Source organism: Perna viridis, chromosome 4 (genome assembly GCF_037379345.1).
Source record: "Perna viridis isolate PV_CMFRI_1.1 ecotype Kerala chromosome 4, ASM3737934v1, whole genome shotgun sequence".
Lineage (NCBI taxonomy): Eukaryota > Metazoa > Mollusca > Bivalvia > Mytilida > Mytilidae > Perna > Perna viridis.
In genome coordinates this window covers 32170487-32197256 of record NC_142448.1, presented here as the reverse complement: position 1 = coordinate 32197256, position 26770 = coordinate 32170487, and the positions used below count along the sequence as shown (strand labels likewise).

General features: G+C 31.8%; 1 protein-coding gene across 12 annotated transcripts in view; it reads left to right on the top strand.

Moving 5' to 3' along the window:
• The window catches only part of LOC148619779 (uncharacterized), a 53736-nt gene that overhangs the window by 12573 nt on the left and 14393 nt on the right, over positions 1 to 26770 (top strand). For 11 of the 12 annotated variants that reach the window (XM_088580028.1, XM_088580023.1, XM_088580024.1 and 8 more), the window contains exons 3-13: positions 8662 to 8769; positions 10291 to 10440; positions 11000 to 11668; positions 13577 to 14374; positions 17629 to 17697; positions 18229 to 18301; positions 21179 to 21264; positions 22947 to 23192; positions 24106 to 24245; positions 24672 to 24846; positions 25585 to 26559. In XM_088580028.1, the coding sequence (XP_088436154.1) occupies positions 8662 to 8769; positions 10291 to 10440; positions 11000 to 11668; positions 13577 to 14374; positions 17629 to 17697; positions 18229 to 18301; positions 21179 to 21264; positions 22947 to 23192; positions 24106 to 24245; positions 24672 to 24846; positions 25585 to 26559 (3489 nt within the window). The remainder of the gene's footprint in view (positions 1 to 8661; positions 8770 to 10290; positions 10441 to 10999; positions 11669 to 13576; positions 14375 to 17628; positions 17698 to 18228; positions 18302 to 21178; positions 21265 to 22946; positions 23193 to 24105; positions 24246 to 24671; positions 24847 to 25584; positions 26560 to 26770) is intronic. The other variant, XM_088580027.1, reaches the window with a different exon arrangement.

Sequence of the window (26770 nt, the reverse complement as noted above, 5' to 3'; positions counted from 1 at the left end):
ACCAATTATATGTAAACACCATACGATGGTGAGACGCGGACGTCACCACCTAAAAACGGATTGTTGACGATAGGGAATGAAAAAACACCCCTTTTATCGTTATTGTTAGTATTAAGTTTACCATTATGGATATGAATACTAAGATCAAGAAACGGACGTTCTTCTTTAACAATATTTGCTTTATTCAAAGACAGTTCTACGGGATATCGATAATATGAATATTGAAGTCATCATTGTTTAGAGCCAAATATCGTCCAACTATCAATTATTGTTAGGTGTTATTAATTTTTTTTTAACCAAGTGTTGTTTGGAAGGGTCTTTATTTTTTATAGCCATAAATTGTGAATCGTAACAGTGCAGAAAGTGGTCCACAATAAATGGTGCACAATTGGTACCCATGGGAATCCCAACAGTCTTTCTGATTGCCTTTGATCAAGCTTAATATTTTTGTAAGAATTAACATACAACTGTGTCGTCATTGGTGTTGAATGTACACCTTTTTGTGACGTACTTGTTGAATGTTTCCATTTTCGACCGCAGACTGTTTGATGTTACTCTTGTATATACACCGCTCCGTTTTTTACAAGGAATAAATATTTGTTAACAATGTTTAGTACCCATTATATTTATCGTCTATATTTTGTAAATATTTTGTAATGATTATACGTTTAAGTCACTTATAGTCATTTATTCAATCTGTCTGAAATGTTTGAAATGTTGGTTAACTTAAATTTTAGTACGGAGGTTCAGCAGTTATGTTTCAAGTCAATATCTTATTATATGGCTATATATATTTGGAGGAAAATTGTTTCTAAGTAGTCACGATTATGAAGTATTGCATGTTTTTTTTCTGTAAAAAAAAATCGTTGTATTTGTTATTTTTTTCTATTTTATGTTCGAGAGTTCACCCATGAACTTAATCGTATTACACAACACCAATATAAATGATAGACAACTCAATTATTATCAAGATACGAAAATTCAACTCTTAAATAACTCTTTTTGGGCTTGAAGTATTGAACTAATCAAAATCTGAAGTTGGATATGGGCCAAGGACACATTCATTCATTGTTATAATTGTAGAAATAAACATCAAACTCATTTCATGATAAAAATAAATCTCGTACCTTTGTTTCGTCACATTTGAAATGTGTTTAAGATTTAGTCTTTAGCACAGTTCCATGTCTTACAGATACTTTCTTTAAAAATCACTTCTCGAAAAAAAAACTTGCTTAGGAACCAATTAAGCGTTTAAATACGCTATACCAGAATCTGTTGCGAACGTTTCAAACACTTAGCACTGTAGATATTCAATTATAAACAGATTTATGTCATAATATAATTCAATATTTCCAAACTTCACTCAAAGTCTTTATGACTTAGAAGTAATTTTATTGATCTAATATGTTTGGAAGCAGGCCAAGGATTCTGTTTAACCATAATAAGTGTGGTCTAATGAATAGGAAAAGATTTTGGTTTTATTTTAAATGTGCTTATTATTTTTATAACATATTATACAAAGCATGTTAAACGTTATTTATAAAAGATGCCAACACTGTTATATTCAGAAAATGTAGCATTGTGATATTATTGCGAAAATTCGACTGATTTGAAATAGCAATAATAAAAACTCGCATTATTATAACGCCAATAGGTTTGGTGAATATGTCAAAGAGACAGGAATCCCACCTGGATAAAAAATGTCAACCCAAGGCCATCCATTGGTCTAAATGAACAACGAGGAAACCCTCATAACACAGGACAGGTTTCAACTAGCCCCAAAATATCATTATACACAGGTAAAGCGAAAGAGTTGCCCCTATATACTCAATTCGATAAAAATATCGAATGTTTATTGAATGTTTGACATGACCAAAGTGAGTTGGAAAAAAAACACGCAATTTTCACTTCAATTACAGAGTCGCACTTATTGATGTGAATAAATATTACAAAATGTAAATCTTTAAAAATATCAGCCGTATAATGATAAATGTATTACTTGTAGTATGTTAATCACTTTTCACTCTCTGTATCTATTATTTCTGTCTTCTGTGTCATTTTCTATACGTATATTGATTGGCCTAATTTACCAATTTATGTACATATGTGTCTGCGTACATAAAATAAATCTGAATCTAAAATGATTTCTAAAGGTATAGACATATTGCATAAAGTAATTGAGCAATGTTTTTAGAATATTATCTATATACATTATTCAATGATTATCTCCTTATATGTATTTTTTAAATTGGAAAAAGTGGTTTACTTAACTTGTTACTACGATATTTGAAAAAAAGAAACATACTAGAGGTCATGCTCTGTCGGAGCACCTGGTCTGCGATCTTATCCTATGAATGGATTAAAAGTTTGTTGTCTACCTAAGATATAGAAATCGGGAAAAACATTTAGGTAACAGGAAATTCTAATTGACAAATCTCACAAATACGTGCCCGTAGATTACCTTAACAACGTCTCCTTTGAGGTCTCATTTTAATCTCCCGGACATATAGTTTTCCCAAAAACAATACATATGCTTTTTTATGCTAACTCTAACCATTTTGGGGGTATCAATCCTCACGATTTTGATGACGGCTATTGGTCATATCTACTCGACCCTAATTGGATGCAGTTTTATCTTCTACGAGTTACTCTTAGGTAGATGACAAAACAAAGTAATCGGAGAAATTATAAAAATATATAAATATATTATTGACAGCACTCAAAATCCAATATACATCACCAGGAGAGCAAAAGAAAAAAAACGTAAAAAGAATACAAATTTTTATATTTGTACATTGGGTTAACATACTGTCAAATGAAGAGTAACATTTTTAACTGACCAACATTTTTCAATTTCTTCTTTCATTCTCTCTTTATTTTCTATAGAATGTATATTTGCATTGCAATTGTACTGTTTACGTTTTAAATACATGTACATGTTAGAACTCTGTGGTCTACAAATCCTTATTATTCCCAATCATATTTACTTGATACACGCATTGTTCTTTTTATAATAGTTCTAGACCGTTCAAGCAGTGCACGTCTAGGGTCATGTAATGTCATTCACTGTATGAAGAGTAAACTCCGAGTTTCTTTCTACATTTACATATGAATATGGTTTCACTCCAGTAAAGCCTGACAACAGTCGATGAAAATTTCTCACTGATGAACACTTTTTTATTCTTGTTTGTTTTCTTAACTTGCGACGTACTAAAGCACAGTTTAAAATATTGCGTAAAACTGACCTTATATACACAATACATTAGTATTTGTTAACAATATACTACTGATGTTTTAATGTTTATTTTCTTATTTTAAGTATGTCATGTGTATATTTGAGAGAAAAGACCGCGTATTAAAAATATATGTAATTTTTAAACTGTTCAATACCTTGATTTACATTTATATCAGGAAAATAACAGATTTTAAAAGATTTGCATAGACGGGATCTTTCCAATAATGTTTATTTTGAGCACATCAACTCTTTCTTATTAATACTTCATATCTTAGTAACCGTTATCTTAAGTCAATATTTTGTAAATAGTTGTTTTTGTTATGTCTTATATATCTAGAGCAAAATATGTAGCATGCTGTTTTATTATTATTTTTCTTTGTTTGAAATATTTCCGTTCCATCTTGCACTTTTTAAAAAAAAAAAGTTCGTGCAACATTTATATTTTCGAAATACATAAAATAACGACTCACGACCTTTGATTTCTTTCTATAACGATATATTGATATAAACAATGAAATGGCAATATTTAACATGTCTTTCGATATTTTATATTACTTATAAGACTTTTTTTTTTATTGGAAAGACTTCTTTTTATAAAAAAAAAAGGCAATATACCAAAAACATCATTTAATACATAAGTTGTTAAATTCTGTAAATATTCACAAGACCACATTTAATGGGGCATTGTATATGTGGAATACTTCATGACTTGATTGGCCATTCGAGTTTCTCTTTTTTATCTAATATGATCAAATGACGTAGAAATTATCATAGTCATCTAATGCTTTGATGAACAAGTCGCCAGTGTTTCCAAGTATGACATGTTATCAAGTTCATAACGAAAGCAATGGAATAATTTAGAAATTTTAATGAATTATACAACTATCCAATTCCTATGTGGGTTGAGGCTTTGAAATACAGTATGGTACAAGTAGACAATTCGCGAACAGCACAATTCAAATGATAAATGAGAAATTATATATTTATCACATTTGACTCATATGCCAATAATGCAAGCAATTTTTTACTCAAAAATACAAATTAGACATTTTGCTTTTTTCCACAATACACTGTACTATATTCGTACATGTTATAGATAATTATAATTACAATGAAGTCTATGATTCAATTGTTAGCAAAGGCTATACATACGTAATATCTATATACTGATAAAACCGTTATTATTCATAGATCTGTGTGTGGTTCGATTCCGCCTGATTTCACATTTCTGTGTGTATTAATGCAAGTACATGTTATAGAATTTACCACAAAGAAAATTATTGAATATGTAAAGCAATTGGCAATTTGTAGCGGTATAGAACACTGAAGACATGCAACATAGTCATTTTACAAATTACTGGAAGTCAAATGACTTTACAGCTATGATTAATTACCGCGATAATTATCATAAGGGATTCAAACAGGCTTTAAACTTTGTTCATCGAATTTTAGAGAGAAAAAAAATCATATCTGGTTGGTTTCTCTTGGTAAACAACAATAAACATTGTTGAAAAGCTATGTTGATTAGATTTTAAAGTTGGTTGTATATTTGACAATACCTGGTTGCACAATAATCATTACATATATTCGGGAATGTATTAATTAAGTGTATGATACTCCACTGTCTGCGTCCTCCTTTCACGCCACAGATTATAGATTAGAGACAAAATAGACTGCACTGCGTCCGCCCTCCTTACATATTACTTGGCGCTTATTAGTAGCTGGGTTTTTAGCTCACCTGGCAATAGGCAAAGTGAGCTTATGCCATCACTTGGCATCCGTCGTCGTCGTAGTGGACGAATTTTCAAAAATCTTCTCCTCTGAAACTACTAGACCGACAGGATACAAGTTTGGCATGAGTATTGTGCACAAAATGACGGTTGGGATTTATGATTCGTGAAAAAAAAATGGCCGCCTTACTAAAAATAGAACGTAGAGTTTCGAATGCATTTGTTTGCAAATAACTCAAAACCTGTTGCCTTCAGCAAAATTCTGGCTGAGGATAATATTGTTCAGCATGAAGAGACGGACCTATGCCGAAATTTTTAAAATGATATGTCAACTGATGTAGGAATTACGGCCCCTGAAACAGTTTTTGCCATGTTTTGCATGTGCAACTTTGAAAATCTTCTTGTCTAAAACCATTGTATAGAATTCAATGAAAGTTGGCATATTTGTTCCTTAGAGTATTCCACACAAAATGACTTTTGGGATTTTTAATCCGTGAAAAAAAAAACATGGCCGCAGTTACTGAAAACAGAACATAGGGGTCAGAAAGCAGTTCTTGGAAATAACTCAAAAATCGTAGTCTTTTGCAAATTTTTTGCAAGGGTAATATTGTTCATCATTTGCCACATGAGACCGACCAATGCCGAAATTTTCGAAACGATTCGTCTACTGATGTTGGTGATATGACTCCTGAAACAATTCTTGATATTTTGGAAAATCTTTCTCTAAAACCATTGAAGATCATATAATGAAAATAAGCATATTGGTTATTTAGTTAATTGTACTCAAAATAACTTTTAATCCGTGAATAGATATGGCTGCCTATACTAAAAACGGAACATAGGGGTCGGAAGACAGTTTTTTGGAAATAATTCAAAAGATATTGCCTTAAGCAAAATTCTTGTTCGGGTCGTAAAAATGCTATTAAAAGCATTTCCTGCATTTGGCAAGTCAGTTAATTTTAACCTAGACCGTCTTATTTCTCAAGTTTTTTTTCAAATAAGCAAATTGTAAACCAGATGAGCGATTCAGGCTCTCTTGAGCCTCCAGTTATGAAGAAAGGATCATGTTATTATAAATTTGGTACAATTTATTTATGGTATAAGCATTGAGTGTTTCGTTTCCCTCTCTATTCATTTGTATAGTATATAATCCTTAATAGCCAGGTTTTAAGGTACAGGACTAATTAAAAGGGAAGGAAATGTTAATGACACTTACATTGATATGAAAAATTATTTGCCAGGTACTTTCGTACTATTTTAAGTATGAAAATAATTTACTAGGTACACTAGATAATTGAACTGCTTTCTGTTTTTAATGACATACATTTATTCTAAAAAGGCAAAAAATGTATAATGTTAATTAGCTGTTAATTACTACCATTTCTTAAATTCATCAGGATTACAATATTTGCTCATGTGTAATAATATAATTTTGGAAGATAAATAAATTATTTTAGATTCTATTTTGGAGTTTTATTAAAAATTGCGGTATAAATCTCTGTTTATTTGATTTTTTTTTTCATGAAAACGTTTATTCTAAGTATGTTTTCTAGCTCTAACACCTATAGACGTGGTATGTTGTAATTAACCCTCAAGGTTCATATTTTAGATAATTTCATGCAGTATAATTTCTCAGTAAATTAAAGTTCTTTGAAGCTGTCTATATGATGTTTTATGACGCAACTTAAAATTTAATCATTATGTTCATAGGGAAAATAATGGTTTACACAAAATTTAATTCTTGGTTTACTAAGCACTTCTTTGATGTTTTACACTTGGCTTCATGTTATTTTTTGAGAAACGATGTCGTCAAAATTTATGACAAATTATTCTACGTACACGAATTTCATATAAAATTGTTAAAAATATGAATTTATGGTAAAAAGGTTTAATGGCAAGTTAATCGGGAATTATTCGTTACATAAAACACATCCCTGCGCGCTAAGTCAATTGTTATACATTGATAAGGTATATAATTATATGTGGTACTAGACTCAGTATAATTCAACGCATAACAAGTGCGATATGTATTTGCTGAAGTGATGTTGGAACAGTGTTTCGTCACAGAAGTAGTGGCGGATGAAGGGGAGGGCTTTTTGGGGTGGAAACCCCACATTGTTTGAAAATTTATAGGTTAATTTTGTGCACAATTTGGGTAAAAATGAGAAAATAATAAGTTGGACCCACTTTCTTTTACAAGTTTTTTAACCGCCCAAACAAGTTTTTGTAAGTTTTTTGCTTTGGGTTACCAGTTTTTTACCTTTCAATGCAGGTATATATTATTCATAGTCTACAAAATTCACACTTTTGTGCAACATGACGAAAATAACCAAATCTTTTGGTTTTTCTTAAAAATTAAAAAGCACTTAACCTATACCCTGTCGACTTCTCGTTGCCCTGAATGTATTTGTCTCCATGTTATAACGATATTCGCCTCTTTATTTTTGAAACCAATAATCTTTGTCCTGGGCTATTGCTCTTTTTGTATCGAAGTTCTAAAGACATTATAATGAACCAAGAAATTTACCAAGGATTCAATCAATGCAAATTGTCATTTCCGTCCGAAAAACTTGCCAGTCACACCGCAGGTTTAGATTGCGTTGACGCTGGGTTTGTCATGCTTTGAATTTAAACTTCTAAAACACACCGTAAACCATTTTATTGATAAGCCATGCATACATTGTATATCATTGATAATTGCGTGCATCAACATTGTAATACTTCAATAGTGTTTGCAAAACGTTTGATTTAATGAAAAACATATGCATGGGTCTAATATACTTTTATTTTTACTTGTTGTGTTAGAAGTCGCAGTATTTACTTTTCTATATTGTGTTTCGTCTCAATGGCGGATCCAGATGGGAGTGCAGGGGGGTTTGTTGTCCCCTTTTAATTGGAAAATATGTAATTTTCATGTGTAAAATTGACAAAAAAAAATAGCAAATAATGCATGTCCTAGCACCCCCTTTTTCTGATGAACCTCGGCTGGCACCCCTTCTTTTCAAAGTGCCTGTACCGGGCCCTGCTTCTACATGATGAAGGATTTTCATATTTATTTTAAATTATATAGTAAAACTAGTTCAAACCGAATCCCTCTTTGATTAAATAATTTGTTCTGTTTATACGAGTGTTCGGTTTATTCATGCTTAATATGCTTTGAAACTGATATTAAGGTATATTAGACTGATATGTTTCGGCGGAATTCCTCTTTGTCCAGAGTTCTGTTTTGAAGGTTTGACTTCCTGAATTATAATGTTGACTTGCGTTTTAAGTGTCAGTTCCTGTAAGGATCAGGCAGTAGGTGATACATGGTATGAAAAATCCATCATTTTGTTAATGTAATTTTACTATTTGCACCATCAGAATCAAGGAAAAAACATTTTCCACATCATGCTGGACCACTGAGTTGCAATTTCATTGAAATGCACTGAAAATGAACATTTGAAGGGAAGATAGGTCTTTCAAAAACCTCATTTTTCTAAGATTCTATTGGAAAATTTCTGAGCAAATCCAATGATGCAGAGATCAAATAATGGTCTTTTCAAATAGAGAAAGCATCCTTGAGCGATATTTTATTGTCAGATCGGTTGGGTTTTGACATGCATGTTTCTGATTTATCCGATTATGCTTGATTTTTACTAACACTTACACTTAATATGTACCTAATTTTTATCAAAGATAACGTTTTCATTTCAGGATCCTCATATCCACTGTTAGGGGGTTATCTGCCACCAGGAGCATTACCGTCAGCAGATCACCTTAAATCTTTGTTGCCGGAAGAATATTGGAATACGCATGTAGATGGTAATGTAGAATTTATTTGGTTTTTATGAACGTATTTTGGGAAATTAGAGCTTGTCAATTTGTGTCGTTTGAAAAAAATGTTCATGACCCTTATTATTTTAAAAACCATACTTAAATTGTAATTTGTTTAAAATGTTTTTGTACCCAAGTACATTTAAGCACACTAAACATAATGTTTGCCGTACATAGGTCTCAAGGATGGTCATAAAGAGTGTAATTTATTCTAACAAAATTATTGAACAGTAGCCTTAAGCACTGAATATCATAATCAATATGCCTTTGCACTTAAAAAATATCGTTATAATGGCGTTGCAACGTGTTCTTGACAACCTAAATGCATACATTGTCGAGACTTTTGTCAACAGATGGGCAATGGAATCGCTTTAGAAATTGTTCTAATCATGCTAATCATAAAATGCAAATACGTAAGTTCGATGTACTTTACTGGTAGATAACAGAGGTAGTTTTTTTTAATGCAAATGCGACGATACATATCTTGAACTTATTTATTTATGCAAAGTTGAATATTATGATTTTTAAGATTTATAAATCGAATTCAGAATGAAAAGAAAATTGTCCTAAACTAGTCAAAATGGTGTAATCTTTTCATAAAAGTTGCTTTGTTTATACAAACCAAAACGTCTTAGAATTATACACAGCCTTTTTTTCCGACGTTAAAGAACCTGCAATTGAACGATATATATATTTTTTTTATTCTTATTCGATGATGATGATGCTATTTTTATTTCCTATGTGACTATTCAAATGAGTTATTTTAAATGTCATTACATTTTTGTCCTTCAAACTCAAATTACAATTATATTTAACTTGAAACGAATAGCAAATATCTTGAAAAAATAAAATGTTGACATGTGTAAATTTATATTGGGCCAATTGAGAACAAAACAAAAATACAACAGTTAATCTCCATGGCGCCTACATACTCCTTTTTTTGTTTTTTCAAGAGATGTAACATATTGTCGATCAGGAAAAATTAATTTGATTTTTTCCGTTTCAAATTCATTAGAAAGCAATAGAGGCGATTTTGTGAAATAATAGTTTTAACATCAAGGATGGTTGCAGGTACTCAAGTTTCATGGAATATTCGATCGCCATTGACAAGAAAAGCCTTCTGACGTCATATTTAATAACAACTGCTTACAAGTTTATTATTTACCATGTACCAAAGATATATCATTTAATGAAGACTGCAAAACCATTATATTTTATTATATGTATATATAGAGTGATTTTACTATCCAATTGTTCAAGGAATATAGCAACATTCTTCTATATAATAACTCCATTTATTGAAGTAAACAATAACAGCTTTAAAGCTTTGCCCTTCTTATGAGCGATTTCTACATAACCCTTAGTATTAGCCTGTTCAGTTCTCTGTTCGTGGCATAAGTACTATTTCTGGCCTGATATGTTGAGTAGCTATAACTGCTAATCAGATGACGTTCATACTGTATTGATTAGATGTTGGTCGTCATAGAACACCATCTGTTTGTGTTGCAGGGACCCGCTATGTTCTCAATAACAACCTATACTCACCGTACCACATTCCCTATTTGCCGGCGACGGAATCCTTGTCACTGTTTGCCCATAATTTGACCACTAGGGGCGTTGATCAGTCGGCGTACCATCGGATTTATGACTTACGGAAAGGTAAGTAGATGTTGGTTGCTATGGCGACGTATTTGATGAGTTTGTTTACGTTCAACGTATTATGAAAATGGTATTTCTTTTCTTGTTTTTGTTGCAAAGTATAGATATGGATTTTTATTGATGAAAGCCAAGCATGGCAACTGGATATTAGTTTGTAATTGTTTTCGTTAGACATCCTGACTCATTATGACAACATTAGTATCAAGAGTATTTTGAATATATTGATAGAAAAAAATGCATATCGTGTTGTAAGGATTCTGACTTTGATCTTTGCTATACTGTATGTTACTTTATACTTATTTGTGTAATGCCACATGCCTTTTGATATTCGAACATCATATGTATTTGCATTTTCAAAGTGTAGCGTAGTTGTAAAACATGTACACTACTCAAACTGTTACCAGAAAATCACATTTCAACGTATATGTGAACAATTTGTCTTGTTTTTTACATTATTTTTTATGTATGCATTCCGGTGTATACTAAAAAAGCCCTAATAAGTTCTATAGTAGTTCAGCAGATAACAATAAACTCTACTATATATACGTATTGTTTATAGATGCAGGACTGTATCCAGGTCTTCCTGTGGTTTCATCTTCAAGCACAGTTAGTCAATCTTCCCAGAATGACGGCACTTCTAAAAAGGATTCTACAAAATCAGAAACAAAACGGATTGAATCCGGAAAACCTGGTTCAAAGCTTCAGGAAAGCATAGCTAAAATACACAGTTCTCATAAAGTATTAAAAGAGAGCGATAAAAAGGTCGATGTTAAAAAAGTTGAAAAAAGTCAAACACCAAAATCTTCGTCAGGTTCTGTATGTAAAACTAGTTCACATAAGAAGGAGAAACTTGTTAAAAACGATGACAAACTCGATGATAAAGCTAAACTAACAACTAAGGAGGATAAACAATCTAAATTAATTTCTAAACCTGATAGTGACGTGGATAAAAAATATGACAAAAAGGAAAAGGATATAGCATTGACTTTGTATAAATTAGACAAACGTGAAAACAAGGATGAAAACATTGAAACACAAACGAAGGACACGGACTTTGAGAAAAATGAAGATGATACGGAAGAGCCAAAACAAAACGATAAAACCGAACCAAAGGAAACGGTAATTAAAGATAAAAGAGACTCACCCATCACCATGACAACGGTTTCAACTTCCAGTGGTCTGTCCTCTGAATCGCCCAATGGGCATTGTAAACCAATTGCAACTACGGGTAAGCTTAATGTTCAGACAATAAAGATAAAGCTCACATTTTACATACAGTTACAGTGGGCATATTACTTTATGTGTTGCTCAAAAAGATACTTCTATAAAATGAAGAATACTAGTAATTACAACTACAAGGAAATTTTTATCTCATCTTGTGTCCACTCTCTTTATCCAAGTCAATATCTGGGGAAAAAAGACGAAGTAAGGGTTACAAGGGCGACCGGCGTACCCGTCATTAATTTGTTCTCCCTTTATATGACTCGTGGAAAAGGCATCACCTTATCAAGGTTAATGGTATATCAACAGACTTTATATTGATACAGGTATGATACAGACTGTTGTTATTATGTGCCCTTTAGCTATTTATCTACACTATAAATAGTTAACTGATATTTGACCGAATTAGTATGATTAGTTTTGTAAGAATTTACTAATTCAAAGATACATTTAGCAAATCGGTGGTATTCTTTAATCATAAATTTAATTTTATACAAAATGGTGGCTTTTAGGATAACTATTGTCAATTAAATCAACCTCGAAATTTGTTTTAAAAACCGTTTGATAGTACAATTTGTTATAGTTTTTTAAGAGGAGGACTTGGTAGATCTTTTTTTTTAAGATACAGCTCATAGCATGTGTAACAAAATTAAATCAATGTATATTATAGAAATTAATATGAAAAAGCTGAAGTAAATCAATGGTGCTTTTACTATTATTCAGCTAAGGGAGAGGGACGGAGTAGAATTTTCAAATATATAAACAAAAATTGATACATGGAAGAAAATAAATCGCAGTTCAACTAAATTATAAAATCTACACATCTCTTCTTCTAGTTGGACTGATTGATTGGTTGATAGTCGCCAAACTTTTTTAGACTAGCACACTAAGTCGAATGTGCTAACTGAAGGCATGTTATACTAAACCCACCAATCTGAATCCAAATCTAACAGTGTTCACTCTGTCTGTAATGAATTCTGGATGTTAGTTCTATGTTTAAGTCGACGGTGAACTCTCTACCCCTTCCACCCTTCCCTTTCACTCGAGGCGAGCATACTAACTATTCGTTCATATCAATGCCCAGTGGGCTACGTAATAGGTACAGAAGCTAATACATATTGTATTAATGTTCACACGATGTGAGACTTACGTGTAGTAAAGCAAAGTAATCCGATTTGATTAATCAGGGCACTGTTTCGAAAGGCTTGACTCTATTTTCTTTGGGGTGTTTTTTAATCAGGGTACGGTTTCGAAAGGTTTGACTCTATTTTCTTTGAGGTTTTTTTTTTAACCAGGGCACGGTTTCGAAAGGCTTGACTCTATTTTCTTTGGGGTGTTTTTGTCGAGATAAATTAAATGCAATTTAAATTCAGTCAAAATCAGGTATATGGTATTTTTAAATCGTTATTTTATGTGAATTCTTTTCAGTGCTTACATAATAAAATAAAAATAATAGGCTACACTTTAAAACATGTTTTTGTTTATGACAATTTCATACATGAATATTTTGTGTAATATACAACTGCATACATTATTTATGGTTTGTTACTTCACATGAACAGTAAATGTAAACGGAATTTATTTCATTCCTTTTTTTTTTGTCTGAGGCTATTGTTTCAAAGTTTAAGTTACACAATTATAAACTTAAATGATTTATCGAATTAAAGAAATGTTATTTTGCTTAACAAGTACGGAAGCTTGCGTAATAGATATTGTCCTCAGGCTCATGCTGATATGATGATGCTTTTTTGTACTTTTGTTATCACTGTATCATAAGTTTTTTTTTTTGGTGGATACACGATAATAAAAGGTTTATTTCATTGACGAAGCATCTTGTATTTTAATCGCAATAAGTGTCTCTCTTCCCATTTGAAATTTTCAAAATAGTAAGCATTAACTTTAACATATTTTTCAGATCCATATAAAGCTTCGACATCAACAACTTACTCACTACCATACTACCATTCCCTATTCTCTACAACTCATTCCTTAATCTCGCCTCCTCTGTCTACTGGTACCACTACTGTTATGTGTTCGGAACCAGTTCAGACCGTACCATGTGACATGAGCATCAAGAAAGAATCACCTAAGTACTCATGCTCTTCAATTTCATCTACAAATACGACGCGAAGTAGTAAAAATGACAGTGACTCAAGAATACAACAAAATGTATCTAGTGTTGTTGGCAAGAATAAAGACAAATGCAACGAAATTCATACATATAACAGTAATAAACCAAAATTAGCGTCACCGAATTCGTCGGTAACTACAACTGCATCCACAATGCCTTTGTGTTTGAAAAAACACATTCTTGAAAAGAGTAAAGATTGGACTCCATGTGAGGCATCTCCGCCGTTGGAGTCAAAGCAAGAAAAAAATACTGTTATTAAGAATGTCAGTAATAGGCAATCCGATAGCATCTCAACAGCCTTAAAGAACAATGAGTTGAACAAACAGTGCGCAAACGACGATGATAAGAATTTACAGGAATTAAAGCCGAGACATTCAAAGGAGATCCAACAACTTACAACAACTTCCAAGGATACTGTCAAAGCAATTACTAAAGTGTTATCAAAACGGCAGGAAACTTCAGAATCCATGAAATCAAACTCAGATAATTCTAGAACCATGTCATCTCCGAGAAAACCAGAGCAAAAGCTACCGACAAAGAGGGTTTTGATAAAACCCAAAGGTGATGATAAGAAAATATCAGGTCAGTTTACAATGTTTTCGTTCATATACTAATCTATTTAAAATAACCTCAACCTGCTATACCTCAACCTGCATAGCAGGTTGTTTTCAGTTGTGCTAATTTGGCATTGAGGTTGTATCTTCATAGACCGAAAAAATATGAATGTCATTCATTAATTGTATATCTTTATCCTAATGCTAGTGTAAAGTCTGGCTTTTCTACCTACTATAGTAAAAGTAAGCTAATAATGAGCAAATTTATTAATCGCTCCATGGTGCGTCGAGATAGATATCATATCATAGCAAAACATACCATATACAGAAACAAAAATTAACCATTTTACTTTATGGAGTTGAAAACAAAAAAGTTTACGTACAATGTACTGTATTTTTAGAACTTTCGTTGATATAATTCTCTCTTGTTCATTTTTTACCTTCGTTCTTAATTGCTAATTTCTCTGCAGACTTTTGAAATTACTAGACAATATCACAAAATGTTTTTTTCTTCTGATCCTTCCAACCCACTGATTGAAGTTGTTCAACACTGAATGTATTATTTATTTTGCTTTATACCTAATCATGAAAAGGCCGTTAAAGTTAGGACTAACATAAAATCCTTTCTCTTGAATGTGCAGTAGAAGGTGGGACCAACGTTCATTATTAAGACTTACGTCCTGACTGAACTTTGGCAACATCGATACCAAATGAAAATATTCATTATCCTGCCATCAAATAGACCGTTGTTAAGACTTCCATTACGTTCGCAATGGCATATCGTATTTGCTCAAAACTCATTATAGGAAATATTGTAACTCAGATGCAAAATATGTGTGTGGGCTATTTACATAACTATGATTAAAGTGATAAAAGGAATTGTTGAATTGTAGCAGTCGTAAAAATTGCTAATTTTTGTAAGGGTATTATTCAAATGCGAAACTGTATTGCTAATAGAATATTGAGATGTATAGATGTTTTACAAATATTCCGACTTTCAGTGTCTACCTTTAATCTATTTTGACAACAAAAGAGTCAAATTTGATCCATCGAAGTAATGTTACCTCTAATTAATTCTGTTTAACTTTATTTGTATTGTTTTAGATATTACTAGTTGTTTTTAAAGGTAACTTTCCCAAAAATCTGTTGTATAAAGAAAATCTGCACAAAAAGAAGAAATATATTAAGAGTAATCAAGGGAAATAAGCTTATAGCGGTAATCAAAAGAATCTAATCCAGGGACAAAGACCAGACATGGACATACAGACATACAAAACAAAGAACATAAAGTAACTAAAATCATACATACAAAGTAACAAAGCAAATGAGAAACTCGGACTAACTAAAAACCAAGAATATAACAATATGGTCTTGAAAGGTCATAAGAGAAGACGGTATTCTTCTGAACATTATAGAACTTAAGAACCATAGAATATTAACATGTCGTTAAAACAAAATATCATCCTTTTTGCAAAAAAATCGTAGTAAAGTGTAGTGTATCCACGTCGCAAAAATTGTTTGTGATATTGCTGTATCAGAATAACAATAACTTGATTCAATAACAATAATTTATATCGGATTCAATCAAATAAATAGGTACTCTTGTAACACATGATATAAATTCAAATCATGGGTGTATATTATGTCAAATATGCAGAGCCACATATTTTATCTGTTTTTTAATACAAAAACAAATGCCCAAAGGATACATCATATCATCATTATTCTATTAAGTGAAAATTGAATGGTCATATGTGGAATCAAAGGGGGCAGGGCTTATGAGCTTGAAAACAATATGGTTCAATAAAAAGATCAAACAAATTCGCTATTTTTAAAGTAGGTGTATGTACATATAACGCATATTTTTCACATTATCATGGGCGTTGGGTGATTTGGGGCATCGGATAAGAACCCTTTTTGTAATTCTCTGGATCCTCTATAGGCAGTTTATTACTTCACGTTGTGCTAATTTAATATTTTTACGTAGAAACTTGAAGGCGGTCTTACTTGTCCAGAATATTAAGAGAAATATTTAACATGCTTGTATGCTTATACGATTTTTGCAAAATTACCCTTTATCATTACGTCAAATTGATTTGAATGACACATGTAGATCCGTATAGTGGATTTATTTTAAACTTTATAGTTGCTAAGGCACTTCCTTAATATTCTACTCCGTTTTAAATATCAATACTAGTACCTCCAGAAAACGCCTTCGCTTCAGAAAGAATCCGTAACTGGTTTATAAAACGAATTGAGAAGGGGGTTATTTTACTGATTTAATGGACTATTATAATGGCTAATCGTACACATTTACACAAAGTAAATAAACTTCATGATAATCCCATTAATTTAGCCGTTGTCTGTGTATTCATTTTATTCACATTTACATTCTTATTTAAATGCTCCAGTTGGTTATTTAGTATGAATGTTTATATAAAGGCAGTATTAACGTTATATTGAATCAATCGAAGTAAATAAAAAGTAACCAAATGGTTTCTCTCCCATTTACTCATTTACTTCAACATAATTTTGTCGACACCATGTAAAATTCATTTTTTTCCCAAATTTACTAACCTGTAGAATGTAAATTTAATGTTCTAAAGGGAAGAGTTTTCACATTATACTGCATTTAATTTGGGTTCAAAAACTTTAAAATAATCTGTTTTAAGGGCAATAACTGATAAAAAAAACATTTTTTACGGGTTAATGTGTCATTGACCTATTTTTGTATTTTAGTACATGTACAAATAAAATCAGTAACCGACTAACTAACAATCTTTTATAAAAATTACATTTCCGTACAAATAAGTTTTGAATCACTTGCAAATTAATTTTAACCATATTTCATTTCTTTCGTTAAAATGTCTCTTTTGAACAAGACCTGTATTTAATTACTTGGCATCAATATTCACATGGACCATTACAGGCAGATGGTATAATGTCTTGTCCATTTAGAGAAGATATATAGTTTTATAATCAGGAATACGTTATTGATTCGACATGTTACCAGCCAGATGAAATCCATAACTAGCAAAGATATCCTTTAGTAGGCTTGATCAACCGTGCAAACTTTTATTTAGCCTAAAGATGGACGTGTTAGAGATAGTTTAATTTTGGAACTACAGCTAATGAAGGATGTCTATAATTAGTTAGAAGGTTCAAATGCAGTCCAAATGCTGGATCAATATTCTGCATTTACGCAAATATTCAAGATTTTGTAGCTAATGTATGCGTGAACAGAAATGAATAACAGACATTTTCATACTTCATTTTATTCAGGAGTTGCTAATATTCCTGTTGGGATAGCTGTAGCACGGAAAAGAGAAGATTTAAAGAAAGATGAGTCGGGTTAGTATACATTGAAATGTGTAACACGAATCTCTTTGTTGTTCTAGGTCATGCTTTAGTTCTGTCAAATCAGAAATTTTATATTCAGTAATTTAGATTATATTACAATCTCGGCTGATGTGTTTTGAATGATTATTAATTGAAAACGTTAAAATGAACTATGTTTAACGATATTCATGCAGCCAAACATTCAGACCGTTAAAAAAAGAATTAGTTTCGGATATGTTTCGTGGTATCCGGTTTAGTTCCTCGTAATGTCGCACAAATTTGTGTATGGTTAAATACACTATTATTCATCCTAATTAAACACATCTACGCATCCTTGACATGACAAATGGGTGAATTCCTTGTATTGTTCAATTTATTATCACACACCTTTGTATTTTTTTCATATTTCATATTTCTTTTCGTGTTGTTGACAATATTAAAGTTATTTCGCTGAGTGACAGTTCTGAGACCTAAAAGCATTGTCTTCAGACGGATATATCATTATATTGTATGTATGATACCTAACATATTACAATATTTCAGATGACACAACAATTGATACAAGAGAAAATACAGACAGTTCGTCCCACAATTCTAGTCAAGATAGATCAACAGTGTAAGACGTTTATGTTTATATTGATATTTAAAACAATTAGAATATTTTCATATAAAAGCATACCTTAAATTTATATATGTATATATATAACTGATACTAGTTCTATTCATTGAACATTTAAAAGTTTATAACATTTAGTGGTTTTGTGCTTTGGCAGGGATATCTTTTTCGTAATGGACGCCCTTATTTTCATGGCTTAGGCATCACCATCATGCATTACATAGTAAAACAAAAATACATGAACAATATTGTTATTCTGAATACAGATAAATATTCTATTTAGATCATGGATTATAGGATTCAAGAATATTGTGAAGACCAATTGCATCACTGAATAAATATTTAGAATGTTTTTTTTAACTTTCAGAATACTATAAAGTCTTCACTTTGTTGAAGTCATGGCCCATTTAACACTATAAAATTAACCCCTTACAGAAACACATTTATCGAAAATCTTTCAATGTGGTATGTGTTAACCACAGTGAAAAGTGAAATGTAAACATTTGAAAACGTCATTATTCCTGTGTATAGTAATATACAAAGTTTTTACTTTAGGGAATGCATATATATTTCAATGTTTCAGTTTGACATTGAAAGTAATATAATATAATGAGAGTTTAGCTTAATTGACTTGTTAGTTACTAATATTATGCGTTCTCGTGTCGTTTAGTTTCTGATATTGTCAAATATAAAACTAAAGACAAAAAATGAAATATTTTTTTTCGGCTCACTATAGGTTGAGTTCTCTACTATTTACCACTATTGGAGTAGTGTAGGCAATATTATGTACATTTGGGCCGACACACGTTTATCGTATGAGCTTTTGTAACAGATGATACGCAAGTCTGTGTCAAATTCCAATCTCTTTCATTTAAATGATATTTACATAGTGTCAATCATCTTGATAATCCAACCGTTACTTAAATGAATGATCAAGTCTAAAATAATAAAATAAAAGTTGACAAATTCTTATGCACGGATGTTTGACACGGAAGTAATAGGTACACCAAGTGCTGATTTCCGAATTATTCACGATATATACCGTTAGGTATAATAAGACAAGATAGTGTCACTGACCAAATTCCAAGTACTTGTTTATTACAATGTAGTTGTTATATTCAAGTCATTTGGGCTTTTACATACAATCTTATTAAAAGAATAATCCTGAGATGCAAACATAAAAAAGAAAATGTCTTTCAAAATTAAATAATAACATGTATATCGGACCAAGGATGTGTATACTATTTACTTTGTTTTGAACTGTTAATAATAGTACAATATTTTGATGAATAAATTTAATTATTACAATTATTTAAACCCGTCTCGGTAAGTTCATGTCTGAACATCTTGAGTGTTCAACATTCTATTTAATGAACTTATACGTGATTCAGTATTTACAAGGATAAAACGCTTAGATTTATGCTTTCCACTATATGCACACAAACTGAAAATACTGGTATATTTAGCTTATTTGAAAGTTTGATTTATTAACCTGTTCGACTAACCCTACATTTTGATATAAAGAGACGCAATATGGTTGATAAAATACATTTGTATTCAATTTTATGCGTAGGCTCTACCTGCATTTTCTTTAGCTCAGAGTTAGCCCGATTTACACTTAATTGTAAAAATGAATTTACCACTATAACTGAATTTGAATAAATTCTAAATGGCATTTTGTTTCCCAGTATATTAAAAAGTTAAGCATTTTTGTCGGTTAATTATAAAAGTGAGCCAAGCGACAATTCTTAGACATGTTTATAAAAGAAATGAGAGTTTTTTGACAGGTCACCATATAAAACCCAGTGTACAGTGTAAACTTTTGTACAGGTTTGGTTGGAATTGGTATCAGACAGAAACATTCAAAGAATAATTTTATGTTAAAAGTTCTCCCTTTTTCATGGATATGTACGAATCCCCGAAAGAAAACAATGAGTTGGTATTTGATAAAAATATTAGTAGAGTAACGTGAAACTAGAAGAAAATGTATCAATAGTACGAAGCAAAACTTGTTTTTTACACATTTAAGTCAATTATCTAAGCCATAGCACACTGCTGTTAAGTGAATAAAATGAATCCTAAAATGCCAAATATTTCCACTTTTATATTTGTCAATTAGAATCTTATGGTTTTGTTCCTTTTAGTGATATAATATTCATTTTTTATTTTGGGTAACGGGGCTAAATTTCCGTCTCATGAAAAGAATATTCATAAAACTAGTTTATGAATTTTCAAGTATGTAAAGAGAAGAATTGTGTAGCATACAATTCTGTTCTTGTAAGTTGTATTGTCCGTAACTGTTTTGTTTTTTCCAGCACTTGTTGATTTTGTTATTCACTGTTCAATAGCGTCGTAACGGTACTACTTCAGTTTTTAGTTAAGTCCTTGTTGCTCATTTGTTTTTTGTTATTTTGTATGTATGATTTTAGTTACTTTATGTTCTTTGTTGTGTATGTCTGTTTTCCATGTCTGGTCTCTGTCTCTTGATTACATTCTTTTTATTACCGCTATAACCTTGGTTTCCTTGATTACTCTTGCTTTTTTGTTACTTTGTATGTATGATTTTAGTTACTTCATGTTCTTTGTTGTGTATGTCTGTTTTCCATGTCAGGTCTTTGTCCCTGGATTACATTCTTTTGATTACCGCTATAAACTTGGTTCCCTTGATTACTCTTTCATAACGGGAAACATTTTTTTTTCAAAGCAAAATCTGTAAAATCAAACGTTTGTATTTCGTTAATCTTCTTCCTTATCAATGTCGCCTATGTTGACTTGGAAAAACAATTTTCCCTGTATAAATTTTCATTATCGCTTAAACTGAATAATGAAAAGTCCAGTAGATTAGTTTTATACTACAATCACGCTTTATATTTACAGTCAGTCAAGTTCTGTTACCAAATCAATAGGAAATGTCAATGTTGTGGATATGCGGAGTCAGCTTCCCGCCAATTTGATCGTCACTGGTAAGACTAAGGGAGATTACTGTTCATTTATTTATAATTTTCAACATTTCACACGAACGCATCAAAAACAGTACACGCATGAAGGCTAGTTTTTAAGAAGAAAGACCTGTTTATACCCATATTGATTGCATATGGCAAACTCAAACGTTTATACGTTTTATCCTAAAAATTCTTATTTCCTTCAGTTATATATTGACGAAATAATAGGAACTATGCTCTGTTGTTTTTAGAAACAAAGAAAAAAGAATAATCAAAACAAAAGTTGAGAAAAGCTTTTGACTCAACAAACCAAGCAACTAATTATTCCACTGGTTAAAGGAGTTTATTATGTACATGTATCTTAAGTGACCATGACGTACGATAATTTGCATGACGAAACCGCTGATTAAAGCTGCATTAGCTGTCAAATTTATTCAGTTTTGATTCTCCTGAATTTTGCTGATTTAATTAAATAATTTTGTAATATTGCAATTGAAGCAATCACTATCGATAATACCTACAGAATATTGTGAAAATAACGTTTTTTTTAATCAGGGAAGATCGGTAGCTCTGATCTTATTATTTTTCTTCCGAAGATTGGCGACAGGACATACACCTGGGTTAAAAATACTTTAACCTTGGTACAAAATAACAATAACGGATACACAGTTAAGCACGTGCTTTGTTTTCATGTTTGTTTCATGTATGTCTTGATTAGTTTTCAAATGAATAGTGACCATATTTGAGCCACATTACATCACAATATGTGAATTTCAAAAAGATCCTTGTGTTATATTCGAACTTTTTTCTTCTACGGCTTGATACCGTCGGTCTTCATTGCCTTTGAATAACCACTTTCGCTTTGCAATCAGATTTGTTATTTTAGAAGCGACCCGTACAACACATGCGCGGATTAAGGTCACCAGAAGTGACATGCATACGAATTTATCTAGGTCGATTTTTGTCGTGCAAGACAATAAATATATAGACACGTATTTCATGTATTAAATGCATTTTATGTGTGGATATCAAATGAAATTATACAGGAAAAGTACAAATTAGTAGACATAATTCAAAGTTAAGGTATATTTGAACAGAAATATTTTTTTACAAATTTGACAGCTAATGTGGCTTTAAAATGATTTGACACAACAGAAATAAAATGTTATTCCATATCAGATTTAGTCTAGAATTTTCATTGGATAAGAGATGGACATCCTGCAGTATTCTTTCTATCAATCAATATCATATTGACCGGTCCGTCATGATTCTGACTAGACTGCTCGGTTGTGTCATCTACATATTGAAATACTTTTCGCTCACACCCATGCCGAAAGAGATCAGTAATTTATAAATCGAAGAAATAATTTCATTTTTCCTGCTTTGGCTTTTAACCAAAAAAGGTTGTTACTGTGATTTGCAAAATCAATACATCCTATCAGCCACAAAAAAGAAAAATAATATCATTGTTTTATTATATGTACCGAAATGAATGGTCCCTCAATGAAATAAGCATACTAGTTATTTTTTATTTGATCATTATCAAGGAAGGTTAATAGACTAGGAGAAAAAAGAATTGACCTCAACCCCTTTCGACTCTGGTATTATTGACGATTAAGTCAATATCACTGGCACTTGGGCAGGGAATATTTAATGAAGCCCTCTCTTTATGTAACTGTTGTGTGATTATTTCTCCTTTTTAGGTTCAGCATCAGGCGCTGGTATAGCATGGTCAGAAGATCCATCAGCTCGACATTTTCCGGCACAATGGTTGCAGACGCCGCAATTGAACCAGTCATGGTTAGGTCAAATTCCTTTCCAAATGCCACCAACGATACCAACATCGGGAACAAGCGATCAAACACTTCCAATTACAATACCACCAGGGTTTAAAATAGCCCAAGATTCTGTTACAGGACAGTTAGTCATGATACCTTCTACTGACATAGGTATGGATTTAAAAAAAACAGCTGACTGCGTTTAACCTACCGGAGCATCGCTACGATGCCTTCATTTGTGATGTTTATCTTAAGTCGCTTTAGAAATTTTCGTGTTTAATGAATAACACATTTCAACGGTGCACATTTCGCTATGTCGTTTTTTCGTCAAACAAACATTGCTTTGGTACGTATGTGTCGTTCTTTAAGGACTGTTTGATAATGGAGGAAGAATTGCTGAACTGCCATTTTGTAGGTTTGTCAGTTAATTACAATTCACTGGTTGGACATTATCATTGGAGGATCAAGGGATAGATTTCAGGCAAAGGACATCCTTGTTTGAAATGTTTGATAATTTTGTGCATTTCGGGCCAAAGAAAATATACACCAATAATAGTCTTAAACACCCCTTTCTAACATACTCTCTTGCTTCTAGCTGGTCATAAGTATCTTAGACTTTTTTTGTGGGAGCTAACAAGGAAATAATGATTACGTACTGAGCAATTTGTAAAGGTTCATATAGCCGGATGTAGTTCTCGAATTAAAGAGTAACTAGGATGATTGACCCTATATATCGAATATAACTTTAGATATAATACATGACACATGATTTGTTTGTATAATGTCAAGGGATTTGAGTATTGATAAAAAATATACTTGTTCATGTAGTGATTGAAATCAATGACGTTATAAACCGGATACCAGTTTTATTACTCAACATTCTGTAGAATACTTTGTGAGAGACTTTTGATTTGCAAAATTAATATTCTGTCTATATGATAGAACAACATTGCAATTTTAGGACCTCATGTCTCGACACATTTACCCTGTTAAGCCAAAACAATTAAAGTCGTATACATACTTTTATTCTTTAAGTGATACATTCTTCTGTTTCAGATGGCAATTTTATTTCTTTTCTTTATAGAAATCTACGACCCTAGTCGGATATGGAGTTCGTACACAGGCACACCGCAGCAAGTTCTTCCATCCCATCAACTACCACAAATATTGCCTCATGGCCAGGATAGACCAATGCCTTTTGTTGTCCAACAGTATTCTCATTTGGTGAGTCTTTTAATTAGCAAAAAGACATAACGTATTTTCATTTTGATAATTTAAAACCAAAACATTTCATCCCATACCTTTAGAGGTAGTGTTATGGAATTTTCGACTTCATATATTACTGATTTATAAATATTATACATGAAGTTAAAAGATATGGAAACAAATTAGGTGGTAGTCATGCATATTTTATTGATGGTCAATATCAATCTCAATGAATTTATCAATGTAACCACGCTTTAATAAAAGATTGATACATGTAGTACATGTATATTTCACCTACTCATACAAACATCATGTCGCACGGAAAAAGAGAAGGAAATCATGTTTCATTAAATCTTATCAGGACAATTTGTTCTGTGAAAACAAACCCGGTGATAAAATATATTATCATGATCATTAAGTGTAAAAGTTTGTCCTTAATTGTAGCTTCAGAATAGACAAGAGAATGTCGTTCCCACAGACAGTTCTCCAACTCAAAACATACAAGCAGCATCCGGCAGCATTAAGTGTAAAGTTACAAAGGACACCTCGACGACCAAGGTTGTTAAGGGATCAGAAAAGAAGAAATCTGTTGGCATGGTTACGCCACATGTCACAACAGGTATAAACTATAATAATAGAGGTTGATTTATGTCAAACGAACGTAGCCAAGTTCTTAAAAAAATGATTGTGCTTATTTAATCCGTCATTATATGTTAAGGGAAACAATGGCTATGAATAATTTAGCCTTAATGATATGCCATTTGATGCTGATTTGTTTTTTGTGTTATAAACTGGAAACTCATCTCCCTTATGTCACTTTCCTTAAAAAAACAATAAACATTATATGGTTGTAGAAACATTTTCTTCCTTCTTTGTTTTCGATTTCCTTACTTTAAAAAAAATGGTGGAAAACTTGTTCAGCACAGATAAATAAACATTCAAACATATATTTTATCAAACATATCTGTTTACTTTCATGCACAGGTTATTTTATGGTTATATCGTCTAACATCTGTGTCTAACTGTTACGTTATTAACCTTTCCCCGTTGCTTAATAGTTCAACCTAAGGTTACTTTGTATGAGAATCTATTCACTGTACAATGAAAAGAAAATAGAAACATTACTATGAATGTAGTAGTTCACTGAATGGCGAGGACACCAACACAATAAATAGTGATGAATATATATTATTATATATAATGGTTTGGTTTTGATTAAGCATAGTAATATGTTCTTGATGTGCGTAAACATTAATATTTTAAACAACTGTGTCCGTCCCAAAAAATTTCTTCATTTTTTTAACAACTCAAAATATTTATAAATAAGGAGTCGTATTTTTCTGTACCCCTTTTTCAGATGTTGGATCTTCTACACAAACAGTACCATTATCATTCTCGGGAACAGTGCCTTTAATCGTTAATCCTAGTCTAGTTTCTAACGTTGGTGTTTCTTGTTCAGAGACAGTGAAACACGAACATTCTACAGTGCAATCAAGGGGAACATCCCCGATGGTTCCTGCTAGTGAAATCGAGGAAACCGCACAGGAAATGATTGACAATTCTCCCGTCCTAGACAAAGGTGAAATTGACATTCCTTTAATTAGAAAAGGTTGTATAACTGACGATGACGAATCGTCTTTTTCATCTACAGATTCTTTTGTCAACGACCGACTCCGTTACAGTGACATAGACACAAAAGAGGAACCTGAAACCGTTGTAAAAATTAAAATTGATTCCTCCACTGACACTAAAGACAACACGCCTCTTCGGATTTGTGAAAATGCTTTGAAGCCTGAGATTAAACTCGAATCAGAAAATCAAAACGATATGTCGTCCATACCTGAGATTAATAAAGATGATGAAAAACAGCAGAGTGATCAGGCTATTGCGACTTCAGATAAATTAGACTCTCAAAATGTAGAAGAATCAAAAACACCGGACCAACTCTGTGATCAGACTAATGAAAAAACATCATCAGACATCATTGAGACTAAACAAAATGATGAGTACAACCCCTTTCTTGATCCACAAATATTGCAAGCTGTCGATGGCTTAGAACTTTTAAGTGCCCTTGCTGAAAAACGTTCCAAATCAATAGACGCTAAGGTAGATAAAACAGAAGACGAGCAAATGGAAGAAAAAGAAGAAAAAGATGAAATTTTAAAAGAAGAACAGAAAGAAGAGCCTGTTATTGATGTTAAAGAAGAAAAGCCAAAAACAGTTAAAAAGCCGAAACTTAAACGTACTATAAGCAGAACAAGATCTATTCCACCTATCAAAGAACCAGAAACTCAAAGCTATTATACTTCTACTGGCCTTCGTATTCCACAAGGTATTTTTGTTTCCTTAAACTGTAAATATGTTTTCTTCGATGGCTTTACTTTTACAGTCTATTGTATCGAATTTGAATCAAAGGTTTTTTTTTCAATCAGTTTCTAAGAATATTTTAAATCTAGATAGATTTGTTTGTTATTTATCGATGTTTACTTTGTTACCTTTTTGCAATAAAAAAGACTGACCTTCATTGATTGATGATGGAAGTC